Source organism: Phyllobates terribilis, unplaced genomic scaffold (assembly GCF_046119375.1).
Source record: "Phyllobates terribilis strain yellow unplaced genomic scaffold, ASM4611937v1 Scaffold_12__6_contigs__length_324123572, whole genome shotgun sequence".
NCBI classification, from domain to species: domain Eukaryota; kingdom Metazoa; phylum Chordata; class Amphibia; order Anura; family Dendrobatidae; genus Phyllobates; species Phyllobates terribilis.
The window spans coordinates 279,393,075-279,408,232 of NW_027362772.1; the positions used below are offsets into that span (position 1 = coordinate 279,393,075).

The 15,158-nt window shown below is 46.5% G+C and overlaps 1 protein-coding gene across 1 annotated transcript in view; it reads right to left on the reverse strand.

Annotated features, from left to right (window-relative positions):
• Positions 1–15,158, reverse strand: part of KMT2A (lysine methyltransferase 2A) — a 107,327-nt gene that overhangs the window by 17,252 nt on the left and 74,917 nt on the right. Inside the window, exons 12-23 of the mRNA XM_073657031.1 lie at positions 10,968–11,063; positions 10,451–10,571; positions 8,546–8,659; positions 8,016–8,200; positions 7,721–7,894; positions 6,742–6,852; positions 4,999–5,072; positions 4,365–4,552; positions 4,017–4,123; positions 3,062–3,199; positions 2,789–2,947; positions 2,353–2,470 (exon numbers count right to left, since the gene is read on the reverse strand). Coding sequence (XP_073513132.1) covers positions 2,353–2,470; positions 2,789–2,947; positions 3,062–3,199; positions 4,017–4,123; positions 4,365–4,552; positions 4,999–5,072; positions 6,742–6,852; positions 7,721–7,894; positions 8,016–8,200; positions 8,546–8,659; positions 10,451–10,571; positions 10,968–11,063 — 1,585 coding nt within the window. The remainder of the gene's footprint in view (positions 1–2,352; positions 2,471–2,788; positions 2,948–3,061; positions 3,200–4,016; positions 4,124–4,364; positions 4,553–4,998; positions 5,073–6,741; positions 6,853–7,720; positions 7,895–8,015; positions 8,201–8,545; positions 8,660–10,450; positions 10,572–10,967; positions 11,064–15,158) is intronic.

A 15,158-nucleotide genomic window follows, 5' to 3' on the forward strand; every position in this document is an offset into this window, starting at 1 on the left:
TGCAATCATGACCCAAAATCCCAGGTTAGCAATATAATGCTGATTTATTTCACTCGCTTATATAGCGCCATCATATTCCGCAGCGCTGTACAGACATCACTGTCCCCATTGGGGGTCACAATCTACATTTCCGATCAGTATGTCTTTGGAGTACTTGCCTAGTGGCATTTATTTTGTGCAAAGTGATCATTTCTCAGTTCAAGATATCTTGGCAGGTTTACCTGCAGTCTTATGGGAACCCACAGACCACACATTGAGCAGACGTGCTACTTAAAGGAAGACTGTCGTGTTCCTAAAAGGCTTTCCATCTTAGAGGAGCAGCCAATGCGGGTGCAGTCACCGCTCAGCACAAAGTGAGCGGCGGCGGCTGCAAGCACATCCCAACATATTCACTGCACTGATGCACTGCCGGCTGTCAGTCAGTGCCATGGTGCGGTTACAACCGCCGCCACTCACTATGTACTGAGCGGTGACTGAAGCTGCGCTGGCGGCATCTCTATGACTGAAAGCCCGAGGCATTTCTATGACTGAAAGCCCGAGGCATCTCTATGACTGAAAGCCCAAGGCAACACTATGACTGAAAGCCAGAGGCATCTCTATGACTGAAAGCCAGAGGCATCTCTATGACTGAAAGCCAGAGGCATCTCTATGACTGAAAGCCAGAGGCATCTCTATGACTGAAAGCCCGAGGCATCTCTGACAGAAAGCCCGAGGCATCTCTATGACTGAAAGCCCGAGGCATCTCTATGACTGAAAGCCCGAGGCATCTCTATGACTGAAAGCCCGAGGCATCTCTGTGACTGAAAGCCCGAGGCATCTCTATGACTGAAAGCCCGAGGCATCTCTATGACTGAAAGCCCGAGGCATCTCTATGACTGAAAGCCCGAGGCATCTCTATGACTGAAAGCCTGAGGCATCTCTATGACTGAAAGCCGGAGGAATCTCTATGACTGAAAGCCGGAGGCTGCAGGTAAGAATAAAGTTAATTTCATCGCGGTAGTTGGGCTTTCAGTATGTCAGTGTAAGAGGGTGTATAGAGATGTGGGTTGGTGATGACTGAGTGGAGGCCACACCTGTAACGATGACATCTGACCAGTAGATGTCAGTGACACTCACTAATCTAAATTTTATTAAGTGTTAACAAAACAATACTTGAATAATTTTATGAATGCTGCGATGCAAATAATAGACGAACTGTGCAGTGAAAATGCAATTTTGCTGCTTGAGTTATAAAATACTTTCATTGCATCATTGCTCTGCCACTCAAGCTGAGGATGGATAAAGTTTGTTTGGTGGAGAGGGGTTGGGTTGCCAGGGAGAAGGAGCTGGGACGTGACGTGTGTGGTCTGGGAGCTCCTGGTGGATGAGAAAAAAAGGAAGGTCCGGAGTAGACGAACCTGGTTCCCCCTTGGAGTGCAGCAGTTTCGTGCTCCTGTGATAGGTGACGTCTGGGACAATAATCATTTATTTCTGTTCGGTGAAGAGAGCGGGGAAGTGCAACAGTGGGATAACATTGAAAAGAGCCGGCCATCTTGTGAAGTGTGACATGGCGCCCACGGAGGGTAAAGCACCCTATGTTTTAAACAAGGATGAGGTACCTCATGTTCTTCTTCCTATTTTAAATTCTCCCTGACCGGTCCAATGAGTTAGTTAGGGTCAGCTAGGTGTTCAGACCAATCTAAATGACTAGTCTCTATGGGACGGTGTCAGTGAGGCACGAACTGTGTTCATCTTGTCAACCATGGTTGATAGCACGGTGCGAAGTTCAGAAAGGCCACAGTCCGTGATGAAGCTCCCAAGGCACCCACCTGTCTGGATTGAATTTCCCGCAGAGCATAGTAATCAAATGAATTTGCTATCATCTGTGTTCTTGTAAATGGGAATTGAATATGGTTGTTTATTGTATATGTTATTCTTGTTAGGTGAACTTGGGCTGTAATCCGCCTAGCTGTACAGCTGAGTTTGGTCATATTGGGATCCCAGAAAGTTTATTGATTGGGAATAGTATTAAGATTGTGAACCGGGAGAAAAGACACATATTACGGCTTCTTCCCCTTAGGAACTAGCCCTGTTTAAGTCCGGACACATTTAAACAGGGCTAGTTCCTAAGGGGAAGTCGTAATAAGTGTCTTTTCTCCTGGTTCACAATTATGGGACAAGCCGCTGCCTGCAATCACTGCTTTGATAGAGACAAGTGAGATTCGGGTGCACGATCACCTATCCGGCCACTGAACCAGTCAGAATCAGACCAGGAAACATCTTCCCCTGTTCCGGACATAAAACGCTGCACACTGTGACTCCCAACATTGTAATATTTATTTTCATCTCCACCGGTGATTTCTGCATGCTCACCTATCATCATATGAATGTTGTCCGGCTCCAGACCGTTCAAAAATTTCCTGCGCAAGTTAATCCCTTCAAAGTCGACGACCACTCGCCTGAAAACCTCAAAGTTGTTATCCGACACGACCTGTAACGAAGAAGAAGCGTCTGCATTAATCAGTATTGGACCAGTGCAGATTATGTGCGCCCTTTCCATAGGAAGCCTCCCTGTATGATACCTTGCATTTCACATTAATGGATTAAGTTACACTCTTCTGCATTTAATGTCTGAATTATGTTGGGAGGTCGGAGATTTATACAAACATTAAAAAGTGGCAAAAATTAATGCCGGAAGAGGCCTCGTATACGGTTAAAGGGGTGTCCCTACATGACAACGACTGTTTATAATGAAATTATCCAAACCCAACCTGTTTATTCCCAAAAAAAAACATGTGGCTGTACGCACCTCCCCTTTAATCAGGTCTCTGTGTTTCTGGCAGTAAACTTTCTTATCCTCCAAAAACACACAATTCTTAATCCTCGAGCACATGAAGTGGTAATTGCTGGTGCAGGATGACAGGCAGCAGCCGACGGTGGCACCGAGCTTCTGGCAATGTTCGCACCTCTGGGGTCACAAAAAAAGAACAATTGATAACATGTCCTTTGAACGACAGAGAGGACACAATGGAGGTGGAGGGTATAGATGTATCCAGGTTCCCTCGCCTCTTTATAACCTTACCAGCTGCTTTCCCCTGATCACTGCCATGTGCACATTTTTAAGGGAACCGTCGTCATCCTCAAACACCTCCGCTGACCACAATGCACAGTTTATGTGCGCCCACTCATCCTGACCAATGTACAAAAGACGCCCAGCGTCCTGTAAGGAGGGAAGGAGAAGGGACCAATGAATTTCTGATCAGAATCGATGCAAATCAATTTGCAGGATCCGTTCCGACAGCCACGTCAGTAATCTGTGGCCGCCGGATGGGAAACCATGCCACCCGCCGCTCTTCTTTTGATTACCCGGCCTGGAATGATGTCACTAGAGCATCACACTGCCAAAGATGACGTCATACTAGGCCAACTAATCAAAAGAGGAGCCGTCAGGTGAGGGGAGGTTCGCAGGGGTCCCGTCAGGTGAGGGGAGGTTCGCAGGGGTCCCGTCAGGTGAGGGGAGGTTTGCAGGGGTCCCGTCAGGTGAGGGGAGGTTCGCAGGGGTCCCGTCAGGTGAGGGGAGGTTCGCAGGGGTCCCGTCAGGTGAGGGGAGGTTCGCAGGGGTCCCGTCAGGTGAGGGGAGGTTCGCAGGGGTCCCGTCAGGTGAGGGGAGGTTCGCAGGGGTCCCGTCAGGTGAGGGGAGGTTCGCAGGGGTCCCGTCAGGTGAGGGGAGGTTCGCAGGGGTCCCGTCAGGAGAGGGGAGGTTCGCAGGGGTCCCGTCAGGAGAGGGGAGGTTCGCAGGGGTCCCGTCAGGAGAGGGGAGGTTCGCAGGGGTCCCGTCAGGTGAGGGGAGGTTCGCAGGAGTCCCGTCAGGTGAGAGGAGGTTCGCAGGAGTCCCGTCAGGTGAGGGGAGGTTCGCAGGGGTCAAGTCAGGTAAGAGGAGGTTCGCAGGGGTCCCATTCAAAGGCCACAGAATACTGGCCAAGTTCAGATACAGAATGGAAACCTTACAGCACGGCTTTTATTACCAGCCCACTTACATTGGCATTGTCATCCCCATACTTGAGGCACAGGGCGCACTGACGATTGTCCTCCACGCCAGGCGGAGGCGGCAGATCTGTATTCTCGTCCCTGCTGTGATCTAATACTATTGGGGAAAAATAGCACATTCATGAAAACGGTCACATAAAAAGGTAAATCAGGTCAGAACCATCAACTAAGAACTGGAACGCAAGTGGCCTAAAAAATTGGATTCAGCGCCTTTACTAAACCTGCAATACTTGAGACAACCTGAGGATGAGTATGGTGCGCTTTCTGGAAGAAAATAGCGGTGTTTTCTAATCCTGGACAACCCCTTTAAAATTCCAAATTCTACTAATTTTACAAACCTGTTGATGGTGGAGTTGACTGGGCGGGAGGCGGGGACTCGGGGTCACCCGGAGATTTGGGTTTTGGAGCTGGTATGATCTTCTTCACTAGCGGAGGCTGGACCGCCAGGCTATTCTCCCTCTCCTGCCACTGGGCGTAATTGTGGTCTAGCGACGGTGGCAAGACGGCATTTGGTAACACGCTGCTGCTGTATGACAAAAGAAACCATTTTATCTTAATGTGCATTATATTACTATATTATATTAAAGAGGTTTTCAGGAAAGTTAGGTCCCCAGGGGCAGTGGTTTGTTTTTTCTAACAAATGTTCTTTACTTACCCTCCCCGGGTCCAGTGCTGGGCCTCTGCTGCAGCCCTGGTTTCTGTTATTGTCTGTAGCGCTGACATCATGTTCACAGCGCTGCAGTCAGTGAGCTCAGCAGCTCTGCCCCAAGTAGACGGCACGAGTCGCTGAGCTCACTGATTGGCTGCAGCACTGTCGACAGGATGTCAGTGCTGGACCCGGGGAGGGTGAGTAAAGTGGTTTGCTTTTTTAAAAACAAACTGCAGCTGGGAGACAGGGATTTTCTAAAACCTGAAAACCCCATTAATTTATTCCTGTGTTTGGTCCATAAAATGTGTAAGAACAAAACTTACTTGTTAGCAACTTTATTTGGTTCCCAAAATCTAGACTTCTTTACGCTGAACCACGGAAAAACACGCTCCATTTGCTAGAAAAGAAGATAGATAAATGTTCAATTGGTTAGGCTCGTGAAGGCTCCATAAATTCAGCCGCGGCCAAGTTGCCAATCGACCACAAGAGAAATAACATGTGATCTATCACTAAAGGATTGGATATATTTAAGCCCTCCTCCCGCGCCAGCCACCCATCGCCAGCCCTGACTCCTCCCGTGCCAGCCACCCAGAGCCAGCCCTGACTCCTCCCGCGCCAGCCAGCCAGCGCCAGCCCTGACTCCTCCCACGCCAGCCAACCAGCACCAACCCTCAGACTCCTCCCGCGCCAGCCCTTCCACACCAGCCACCCAGCGCCAGCCCTCAGACTCCTCCCGTGCCAGCCACCCATCGCCAGCCCTCAGACTCCTCCCACGCCAACCACCCAACGCCAGCCCTCAGACTCCTCCCGTGCCAGCCCTTCCGCGCCAACCACCCAGTGCCAGCCCTCAGACTCCTCCAGCACTAGCCCCCTTTGCGTACCAGGCCTCCGAATCCTCCCGCACCAGCCTTCCTCCAGTACCAACCCTCCTCCAGCACCAGCCCTCCCGTAAAAGTCATCCTCCAGCACTAGCCCCCCTCCGGCACCAGCCCCCCTCCGGCACTAGCCTCCCCGTACCAGTCCCCCTCCGGCACTAGCCTCCCCGTACCAGTCCCCCTCCGGCACTAGCCTCCCCGTAAAAGTCCCCCTCCGGCACTAGCCTCCCCGTACCAGTCCCCCTCCGGCACTAGCCTCCCCGTACCAGTCCCCCTCCGGCACTAGCCTCCCCGTACCAGTCCCACTCCGGCACTAGCCTCCCCGTACCAGTCCCCCTCCGGCACTAGCCTCCCCATACCAGTCCCCCTCCGGCACTAGCCTCCCCGTACCAGTCCTCCTCCGGCACTAGCCTCCCCGTACCAGTCCTCCTCCGGCACTAGCCTCCCCGTACCAGTCCTCCTCCGGCACTAGCCTCCCCGTACCAGTCCTCCTCCGGCACTAGCCTCCCCGTACCAGTCCTCCTCCGGCACTAGCCTCCCCGTACCAGTCCTCCTCCGGCACTAGCCTCCCCGTATCAGTCCTCCTCCGGCACTAGCCTCCCCGTACCAGTCCCCCTCTGGCACTAGCCTCCCCGTACCAGTCCCCCACCGCCACTAGCCTCCCCGTACCAGTCCTCCTCCGGCACTAGCCTCCCCGTACCAGTCCTCCTCCGGCACTAGCCTCCCCGTACCAGTCCTCCTCCAGCACTAGCCTCCCCGTACCAGTCCTCCTCCGGCACTAGCCTTCCCGTACCAGTCCTCCTCCGACACTAGCCTCCCCGTACCAGTCCTCCTCCGGCACTAGCCTTCCCGTACCAGTCCTCCTCCGGCACTAGCCTTCCCGTACCAGTCCTCCTCTGGCACTAGCCTTCCTGTAGCAGCCCTCCTCCCGCGCCACCCCTCCAAGTCCTCCTGCGCCAGCCCTCCCTCACCACACCCCCTCAAGCACCAGCCCTCCTCCAGCGCCAGATCCCCACAAGCACCAGCCCTCCGCCCGCATAAGCCCTCCGAGTCCTCCAGCACCAGTCTTCCAGTATGATTTTAGACTGAAGGAGCTTCCAAAAATTACACCGACCCAGAGATCACCCAAGGCGGCGGCACAGCCATATATTTATATTTCCACTGCCTTCTATTGTAATACAATGTTCTAACCTTTGTGAAGAAGGATTTCACCATGCTGTTGGCTTTCTTCAGCTCCGGCTGACCTCCATCTGCATTCATTGCTGCCTGGATGATCCTGACAATATCATCACTCATCTCCAACTGCAAAAGAAGGAAATGGTTTGAATCAATTTACTAATTTATCTTTGCAGAAAATGAAAGGCAGCAATCGATAAAATGGGTTCTTGTCAAGATAGTACCCACTGAGGACTTTATTTTTTATTAAGCTGCATCTCTTTCTCTATGCAAACAATGAAGGAAAAAAAACAGAGGGGCTTTCCTCCCTGAGGTCCGACATACTGTATGCTTTAAAATTAAAAAAAAAAACAAAAGGAGAAAATAAAGACGAAACATCTTAGTGCCAGCCCCTGAGGAACAGTTAGAGCCCACCCACGGAGTTTAGGCCTGAGGATGGTCTCCAATGAGCAAAGCAGCAAGGGTGTTTCTACCTGTGATGAAAAAAAGGAGGAATTGTGCAGAGACTTCTCAATGATCGAGAAGTAAGCCCAAATTTTGATCTTCACCTGAGCAATAGTGGTGAGCCACAAAAAAATATGGAAAATTTTGATGGCTTCCCCCCTTGACCTGGAGACAGTCACCTCTGCTGGTGTGAATGTGTTGGTGGCCAGAGGAATCCAGGGAAGGAAGAACGGAGGAGACATAATGAGATACGGGTTGGTCATCCCATAGAAAACATGGGAGAAAAAAGAAAAAAGAAAAGAGGTTGGGGCATGGATGCCAGAGAAGCAAAAAAAACATGGAGTCTTTGGAGGAACAGTGGAGAAAGGAACCGGGAAAAGAGGGAGCACCAAATTCCATGTAGCTTCAAAGCAAACAGGAGCAAGCCGTCCAACGCTGGTCTTCACCTTTCCCTGAGCCAAAGGGGTTTGCAAGTGAACTGAATAGTTTTAGCAACCTATTAAGTAGAACTATTGGCATCGCCAGAAGGTGCAGATCTCTGAGAACTTACCACAGAAGTGTACCTCCCGAAATCCATCTTCTTCTTCACTCTCTCAAGGTCAGCGGGGGGCTGCTCGTCCTGCTTGCCCACCTGAATGAGCACAGGAGGATCAGGTCCCTCAGGAGAGCTTCGGGAAGGCATGTTCTCTTCCGACTCTGGGTTTAAGTCAGGAGGTTTTGCTGACTGTGTACCAAAAAAAAAAAAAAAAATAGAGACAAGCCACTGAGTGTGAATGTATACAGACGATGCACCTATATACACATCGAGAGGTACCTTCTTGTAGGGATGATGGTGCTGAACTCACCTGTCTGTACCGAAGAAGGTGACTAGATGTGCGAGAATTCAGAAGAGCGGTCAGAACGTATTTTAGAGAAGCCTGTAACTCGTTGGTCAGCGCCAACCTCCACTCGGCAGGGTGGTGATCCGTGCAGTTTATGCACATGTAGGCCACGCTCTCCGGCAGATTGGAAAGGATCTCGTACATTTCATCTGAAGAAAACACAACATGTACGTTGCACGTGGCATGCACAATACCAGAGAACTCTGTTAAAGATTACATTGGTAGAGATCATCCAGTAATGAGAAAACCAGCATTGGTGCCACATGCAAATGAGCCTAGAAGTGCATTGGGGTGTGTCACGCCTTCTTTCAAGTATATTGACACGCCCCTAATGCACTTCCAGTTTGATTTGCATATGGCTTCTACACTAGATTTCTTATGACTGGCACATTGGACCTTTGCAACAAAAAAAAAAAAAAAGCACTACTTTGTGTAACGCAGCTGACAATTCACTTTCAGCCAACACTGTAAACCGTGATACTTCTTGCACTTACCTGTCAGGCTCTCACATTTGGAATGGACCCATCGATCGCACTTTCCGCACTGCATCATCTTACTCTCGTAATCGTCATCGTCGTAGCACTTATTACACAGGGGGCAGAAGTTCCCTAAACGTAAAGAATGATTATCATCTTAACTCCATGCCATTTTTAGCAGCTAAAGGCGGGACTGAATGCAAGCAGATGGCCTCTGCACTCGCTCATCGGATAAACTATATACATATACAGTGGGGAATATAAGTATTTGATACACTGCTGATTTTACACGTTTTCCCATCTACAAAGAATGGAGAGGTCTGTAATTTTTATCGCAGACAGAATCTAAAAAGAAAAAACAGAAAATCACATTGTATGATTTTTACATAATTTGCATGAAATAAGTATTTGATGCAATAGAAAAACAGAACTTAATATTTGGTACAGAAACCTTTGTTTGCAATTACAGAGGTCAGACGTTTCCTGTAGTTCTTGACCAGGTTTGCACACACTGCAGCAGGGATTTTGGCCCACTCCTCCATACAGATCTTCTCCAGATCTTTCATGTTTCGGGGATGTCGCTGGGCAACATAGAGTTTCAGCTCCCCCCAAAGATTTTCTATTGGGCTCAGGTCTGGAGACTGACAAGGCCACTCCAGGACCTTGAAATGCTTCTTATGGAGCCACTCCTTAGTTGACCTGGCTGTGTGTTTCAGGTCATTGTCTTGCTGGAAGACCCAGCCACGACCCATCTTCAATGCTCTTACTGAGGGAAGGAGGTTGTTGGCCAAAAACTCGCGATACATGACCCCATCCATTCTCATTTCAATACAGTGCAGTCGTCCTGTCCTCTTTGCAGAAAAGCACCCCCAAAGTATGATGTGTCCCCCACCATGCTTCACGGTTGGGACGGTGTTCTTGGGGTTGTACTCCTCTTCTTCTTCCTCCAAACATGGCAAGTGGAGTGGATACCAAAAAGTTCTAGTTTGGTCTCATCTGACCACATGACCTTCTCCCATGCCTCCTCTGGATCATCCACATAGTCATTGCCGAACTTCAAATGGGACATGTGCTGGAGTGAGCAGGGGGACCTTGCGTGCCCTGCAGGATTTTAATCCATGACGGCGTAGTGTGTTACTAACGCTAATGTTTGAGACTGTGGCCACAGCTCTCTTCAGGTCATTGACCAGGTCCTCCAATGTAGTTCTGGGCTGATTACTGACCTTTCTCAGAATCATCCTTACCTCACAAGGAGAGATCCTGCATGGAGCCCCAGACCGAGGAAGATTGACAGTCATCTTGTGTTTCTTCCATTCTCTAATAATTGTTGCCTTCTCACCAAGCTGCTTGCCTATTGTCCTGTGCCCATCCCAGCCTTGTGCAGGTCTACAATTTTGTCCCTGGTGTCCTTAGACAGCTCTTTGGTCTTGGCCATGGTGGAGATGTCGGAGTGTGATTTATTGGGTGTGTGGCCAGGTATCGAGTTCAAACAGGTGCAATTAATACAGATAATGAGTGCAGAGTAGGAAGGCTTCTTAAAAGAAAAACTAACAGGTGTGTGAGAGCCAGAATTCTTGCTGGTTGGTAGATGATCAAATACTTATTTCATGCAATAAAATGCAAATTAATTATGTAAAAATCATACAAAGTGATTTTCTGGATTTTTTTTAAGGTTCTGTCGCTCACAGGTGAAGTGTAACTACGATAAAAATTACAGACCTCTCCATTCTTTCTAGGTAGGAAAAGTTGCAAAATCGGCAGCGTATCAAATACTTATTTTCCCCACTGTATAAGCAGGCTTTAGTTTCTAAATAAAAAAAAAATGTTCTCCCTTTTATATTTTACATAGACAAACACCTTGTAGAGATGTAACTTGTGCTATGTACTGGCTGCAGTCTACTTGGAAAAAAGCAATAATCTTACCTTTAGCAAACAGTTTGGCACAATCATGGCACAATGAGAAATCATGCGACCACTGTGCATCCCACCCTTTTCCGGGTGTAGTGGACCCGCAGCTCTTACATCGAACACATTTAGTGCAGATCTGGAAGGACAAAAATTGCACCCGGTGAGAAGGTGATACCACCAATTTTTGAGAACTTGGGCTCTGTTCACACGTCAAGAAGTTATGTCAGTTTTGGGATGGGATCATAAAAACGGAAATAAAACTTTCCAGTACTAGATCCATTCATATGAATGGGAGCAGAGGTGTCTTAAGTCTTTGGTTTGCCTCTTTTCCATCTATCTTTAGTGTCTTCACTACTTTTTTTTGTTCCACTACAAAAACAGATGGCAAAGGGCTTTTTTATTTTCGTCAGGTACTGCAACTCAGCTCCCATTAAAGTGAATATATCTGACAGTCATATACAGAGCGCAAGATCCTCACCCACGGCTGAAAGAGAAACCCTTTATAGATCTAAGACGATAAAACCTCGCTCACCCAGACCCTCTTCTTCTTTGTAGGTTTCGTTGGGTAATTTGGTCCCAGGCACTCTGGGTGATAGCTGTTGCGGCACTTGTTACACTCCAGTAGTTGCTAAAGACAAAATCAGCATAAAAAGTAAGGAAACAACAAAAAAAAACATTATAAAACTACAAAGATATAAGACGGGACACATTCATTTATGTGTTGATGGTTTGGGCATTTCAGTAACCATATCTGTAGGAAGCTTCCTCCCAACATTTGCTTTCATTATTTTAAAAAGACTTATTCTTCGCTCTGGTGGAGTTCTTCTAATGCACCTTTACTTTTTGCCTCTTTCATGGGAATTTTCTCCCCTTTGCCTAACCCTGAGGAGGGGTACTCTCCGCACCAAGCTTTCTTTTGTTTGGCTTTCCCTCCTTTTTATCCAACCTCTTGCACAGGACTTCCATTGTGGGGCTTGTGAGCCACAAAGCTTCTTCTTCTTCTTCTTCTTCTTCTCAGAAGGATTCATCACAATCAAGGCCAGAAATTCTTCCCCGTCTTGTATTTGGGAAGTTTTTCTGCATCAAGTAAAAGCAGAGAGTCCAGGATTTCTTCATCTTTGCCTAAAAGAAGATCCATCACCTCCTAGACACCTCATAAAAGGTAAGAGGCGACTGGATATAAACCCGTTTTCAAATACAGTGAAGGAAATAAGTATTTGATCCCTTGCTGTTTTTGTAAGTTTGCCCACTGACAAAGACATGAACAGTCTATAATTTTAAGGGTAGGTTAATTTTAACATTGAGAGATAGACTATCACCCCCAAAAAAAATCAAGAAAATCACATTTTATCAATTAGATCATTTTTTTTGCATTTTGCAGTGAGAAATAAGTATTTCATCCCCTACAAACCATTATGAGTTCTGGCTCCTACAGACCAGTTAGACGCTCCTAATCAACTCGTTACCTGCATTAAAGACAGCAGTCTTACATAGTCACCTGTATAATAGACTCCTGTCCACTGTCTCAATTAATCTGCTAGACTCTAACCTCTACAACATGGGCAAGACCAAAGAGCTTTCTAAGAATGTCTGGGACAAGATCATAGATCTGCACAAAGCTGGAATGGGCTACAAAACCAAAAGTAAGACGCTGGGTGAGAAGGAGACAACTGTTGGTGCAATAGTAAGAAAATGGAAGAAATACAAAATGACTGTCAATCGACATCGATCTGGGGCACCATGCAAAATCTCACCTCGTGGGGTATCCTTGAAAGTGAGAGATCAGCCTAAAACTACACGGGGGGGACATGTTAATCATCTCAAGGCAGCTAGGACTAAAGTCACCTAGAAAACCATTGGTAACATATTACACCTTAAAGGTTTAAAATCCTGCAGTGCCCGCAAGGTCCCCCTGAGCAAGAAAGCACATGTGCAGGCCCATCTGAAGTTTGCCAATGAACACCTGGATGATTCTGTGAGTTATTGGGAGAAAGTGCTGTGGTCAGATGAGACAAAAATTGATCTCTTTGGCATTAACTCAACTCGCCGTGTTTGGAGGAAGAGCCTATGATCCAAAGAACACCATCCCCACTGTCAAGCATGGAGGTGGAAACATTACGTTTTGGGGGTATTTCTCTGCTAAGCGCACAGGACTACTTCACCGCATCAATGGGAGAATGGATGGAGCCATGTACCGTAAAATCCTGAGTGACAACCTCCTTCCCTCCGCCAGGACATTAAAAATGGGTCGTGACTGGGTCTTCCAGCAAGACAATGACCCAAAACATACTGCCAAGGCAACAAAGGAGTGGCTCAAGAAGAAGCACAGTAAGGTCATGGAGTGGCCTAGCAAGTCTCCAGACCTTAATCCCATAGAAAACTTATGGAGGGAGTTGAAGTTTCGAGTTGCCAAGCAACAGCCTCAAAATCTGAATGATTTAGAGATGATCTGCAAAGAGGAGTGGACCAAAATTCCTCCTGACATGTGCTCAACCCTCATCATCAACTACAAAAAACGTCTGACTGCTGTGCTGCCAACAAGGGTTTTGTCACCAAGTATTAAGTGTTGTTTGCCGGAGGGATCAAATACTTATTTCTCACTGCAAAATGCAAATAAACTTATCTAATTTATACAATGTGATTTTCTTGACTTTTTTTTGTATATTCTATCTCTCTATGTTCAAATTAACATACCCTTAAAATTATAGACTGTTGATGTCTTTGTCAGTGGGCAAACAAATACATACATACACACACATATATATATATATATACACACAGGGTGGTCCAAAAGTAGGTGGACAGAAAGTGTAATAAGGTTATGAAGGGGGAGATTTATCAAACATGGTGTAACGTGAAACTGGATTCCACTTTTCATTCCTCACAGACTCTTTGGAAAATGAAAGGTGGAATCTGATTGTTTGCTAAGGGTAACTGAGCCAGTTTCACAGATCTAGTTTTCACAGATAGATCTCCCCCAAATCTGTTTTCTTTTCAGATAATTCAGATAACACATAATGGCAAATAATTTAAATACAGATCAAAGAAAATGGATTTTAACAGAGTATCGGAAATCTCAAAACGCTTAAACCGTTAGAGAAAATTGGGTTGAAACATTTGGTACTCAAGCCCCAAAGAGACAAACCATTTACAGCAATCGTGACAAATTCAATGCCACTGGCTCAATCCTTAATGCTCCAAAAACTGGTCGACCCAAAACAGTCTGTACAGAAGATAATAAACAACTTGTTGCTGAAACATTTGTTCAGAGTCCAAAAAAGTCCACCAGAAGAGCCTCTTTGGAATTGGGAATTTCACGAGCTTCTATCATGCGAATCCTGAAATCTATTGGGTGGAAAGCTTATCGTCCACGTCTAATTCATGGTTTATTGGAGGATGATCCAGACAGGCGGCTGCAATTTAGTGAGATTGTGCTTAACGAAATTGAAGAAAATCCAGTAATTTTAGATCACATTATGTGGAGTGATGAAGCTTCTTTCAAATTATCCGGCCACATTAACAGATATAATTGTATTTACTGGTATAATGAGAACATGCATTTAACATTAGAGCAACAACTAAATGAGCCTGGTGTCAATGTTTGGGTGGTATTTCAAGTTTTGGTGTTTTAGGACCAATATTTTTTGATGGAACAGTCACAGAAGATAAGCATCTCGAAATTCTAATGAATCAAGTTGTTCCCCAGTTACAGCAACAGCCTAATTCAAATGACCTTTATTTCCAACAAGATGGGGCCCCTCCACATTATTCAAGAGTAGTCGAAACATTTCCTAATAAATGGATTGGCCAAAGAGGCCCACTTGATTGGCCGGCACGTTCACCAGACTTGACCCCAATGGATTTTTTCTTTTGGGGAGTACTCCAGGACAAAGTTTATGGTCAAAAACCAAAAAGTGTCAGTGATTTGAAAAATTACATAAGAGATGCATTTAAAAAAAATGAATACCCAAAGACTTGTGTAAAAAAAGTTTGTTGAAGCGTAAGAGGCGACTTCAAAGCTGTGCAAATTATAATGGAAAACAGTGTGAGCACCTGCGTTGATAAAATTTAAGGGCTTTTGTATTATTGTTCAGAATAAAATTTAATTGTCAATGTTATGCTTGTGTTAGTAAATATAATTTTATATATAAATCAAAATAAATGTTATTATTTTCTGGCCACCTACTTTTGGACCACAAAGTTTGGACACATCTTCTCATTTAAAGATTTTTCTGTATTTTCATGACTATGAAAATTGTACATTCACACTGAAGGCATCAAAACTATGAATTAACACATGTGGAATTATATACTTAACAAAAAAGTGTGAAACAACTGAAGATATGTCTTATATTCTAGGTTCTTCAAAGTAGCCACCTTTTGCTTTGATGACTGCTTTGCACACTCTTGGCATTCTCTTGATGAGCTTCAAGAGGTAGTCACCGGAAATGGTCTTCCAACAATCTTGAAGGAGTTCCCAGAGATGCTTAGCACTTGTTGGCACTTTTGCCTTCACTCTGCGGTCCAGCTCACCCCAAACCATCTCGATTGGGTTCAGGTCTGGTGACTGTGGAGGCCAGGTCATCTGGCGTAGCACCCCATCACTCTCCTTCTTGGTCAAATAGCCCTTATACAGCCTGGAGGTGTGTTTGGGGTCATTGTCCTGTTGAAAAATAAATGATGGTCCAACTAAACGCAAACCGGATGGAATAGCATGCCGCTG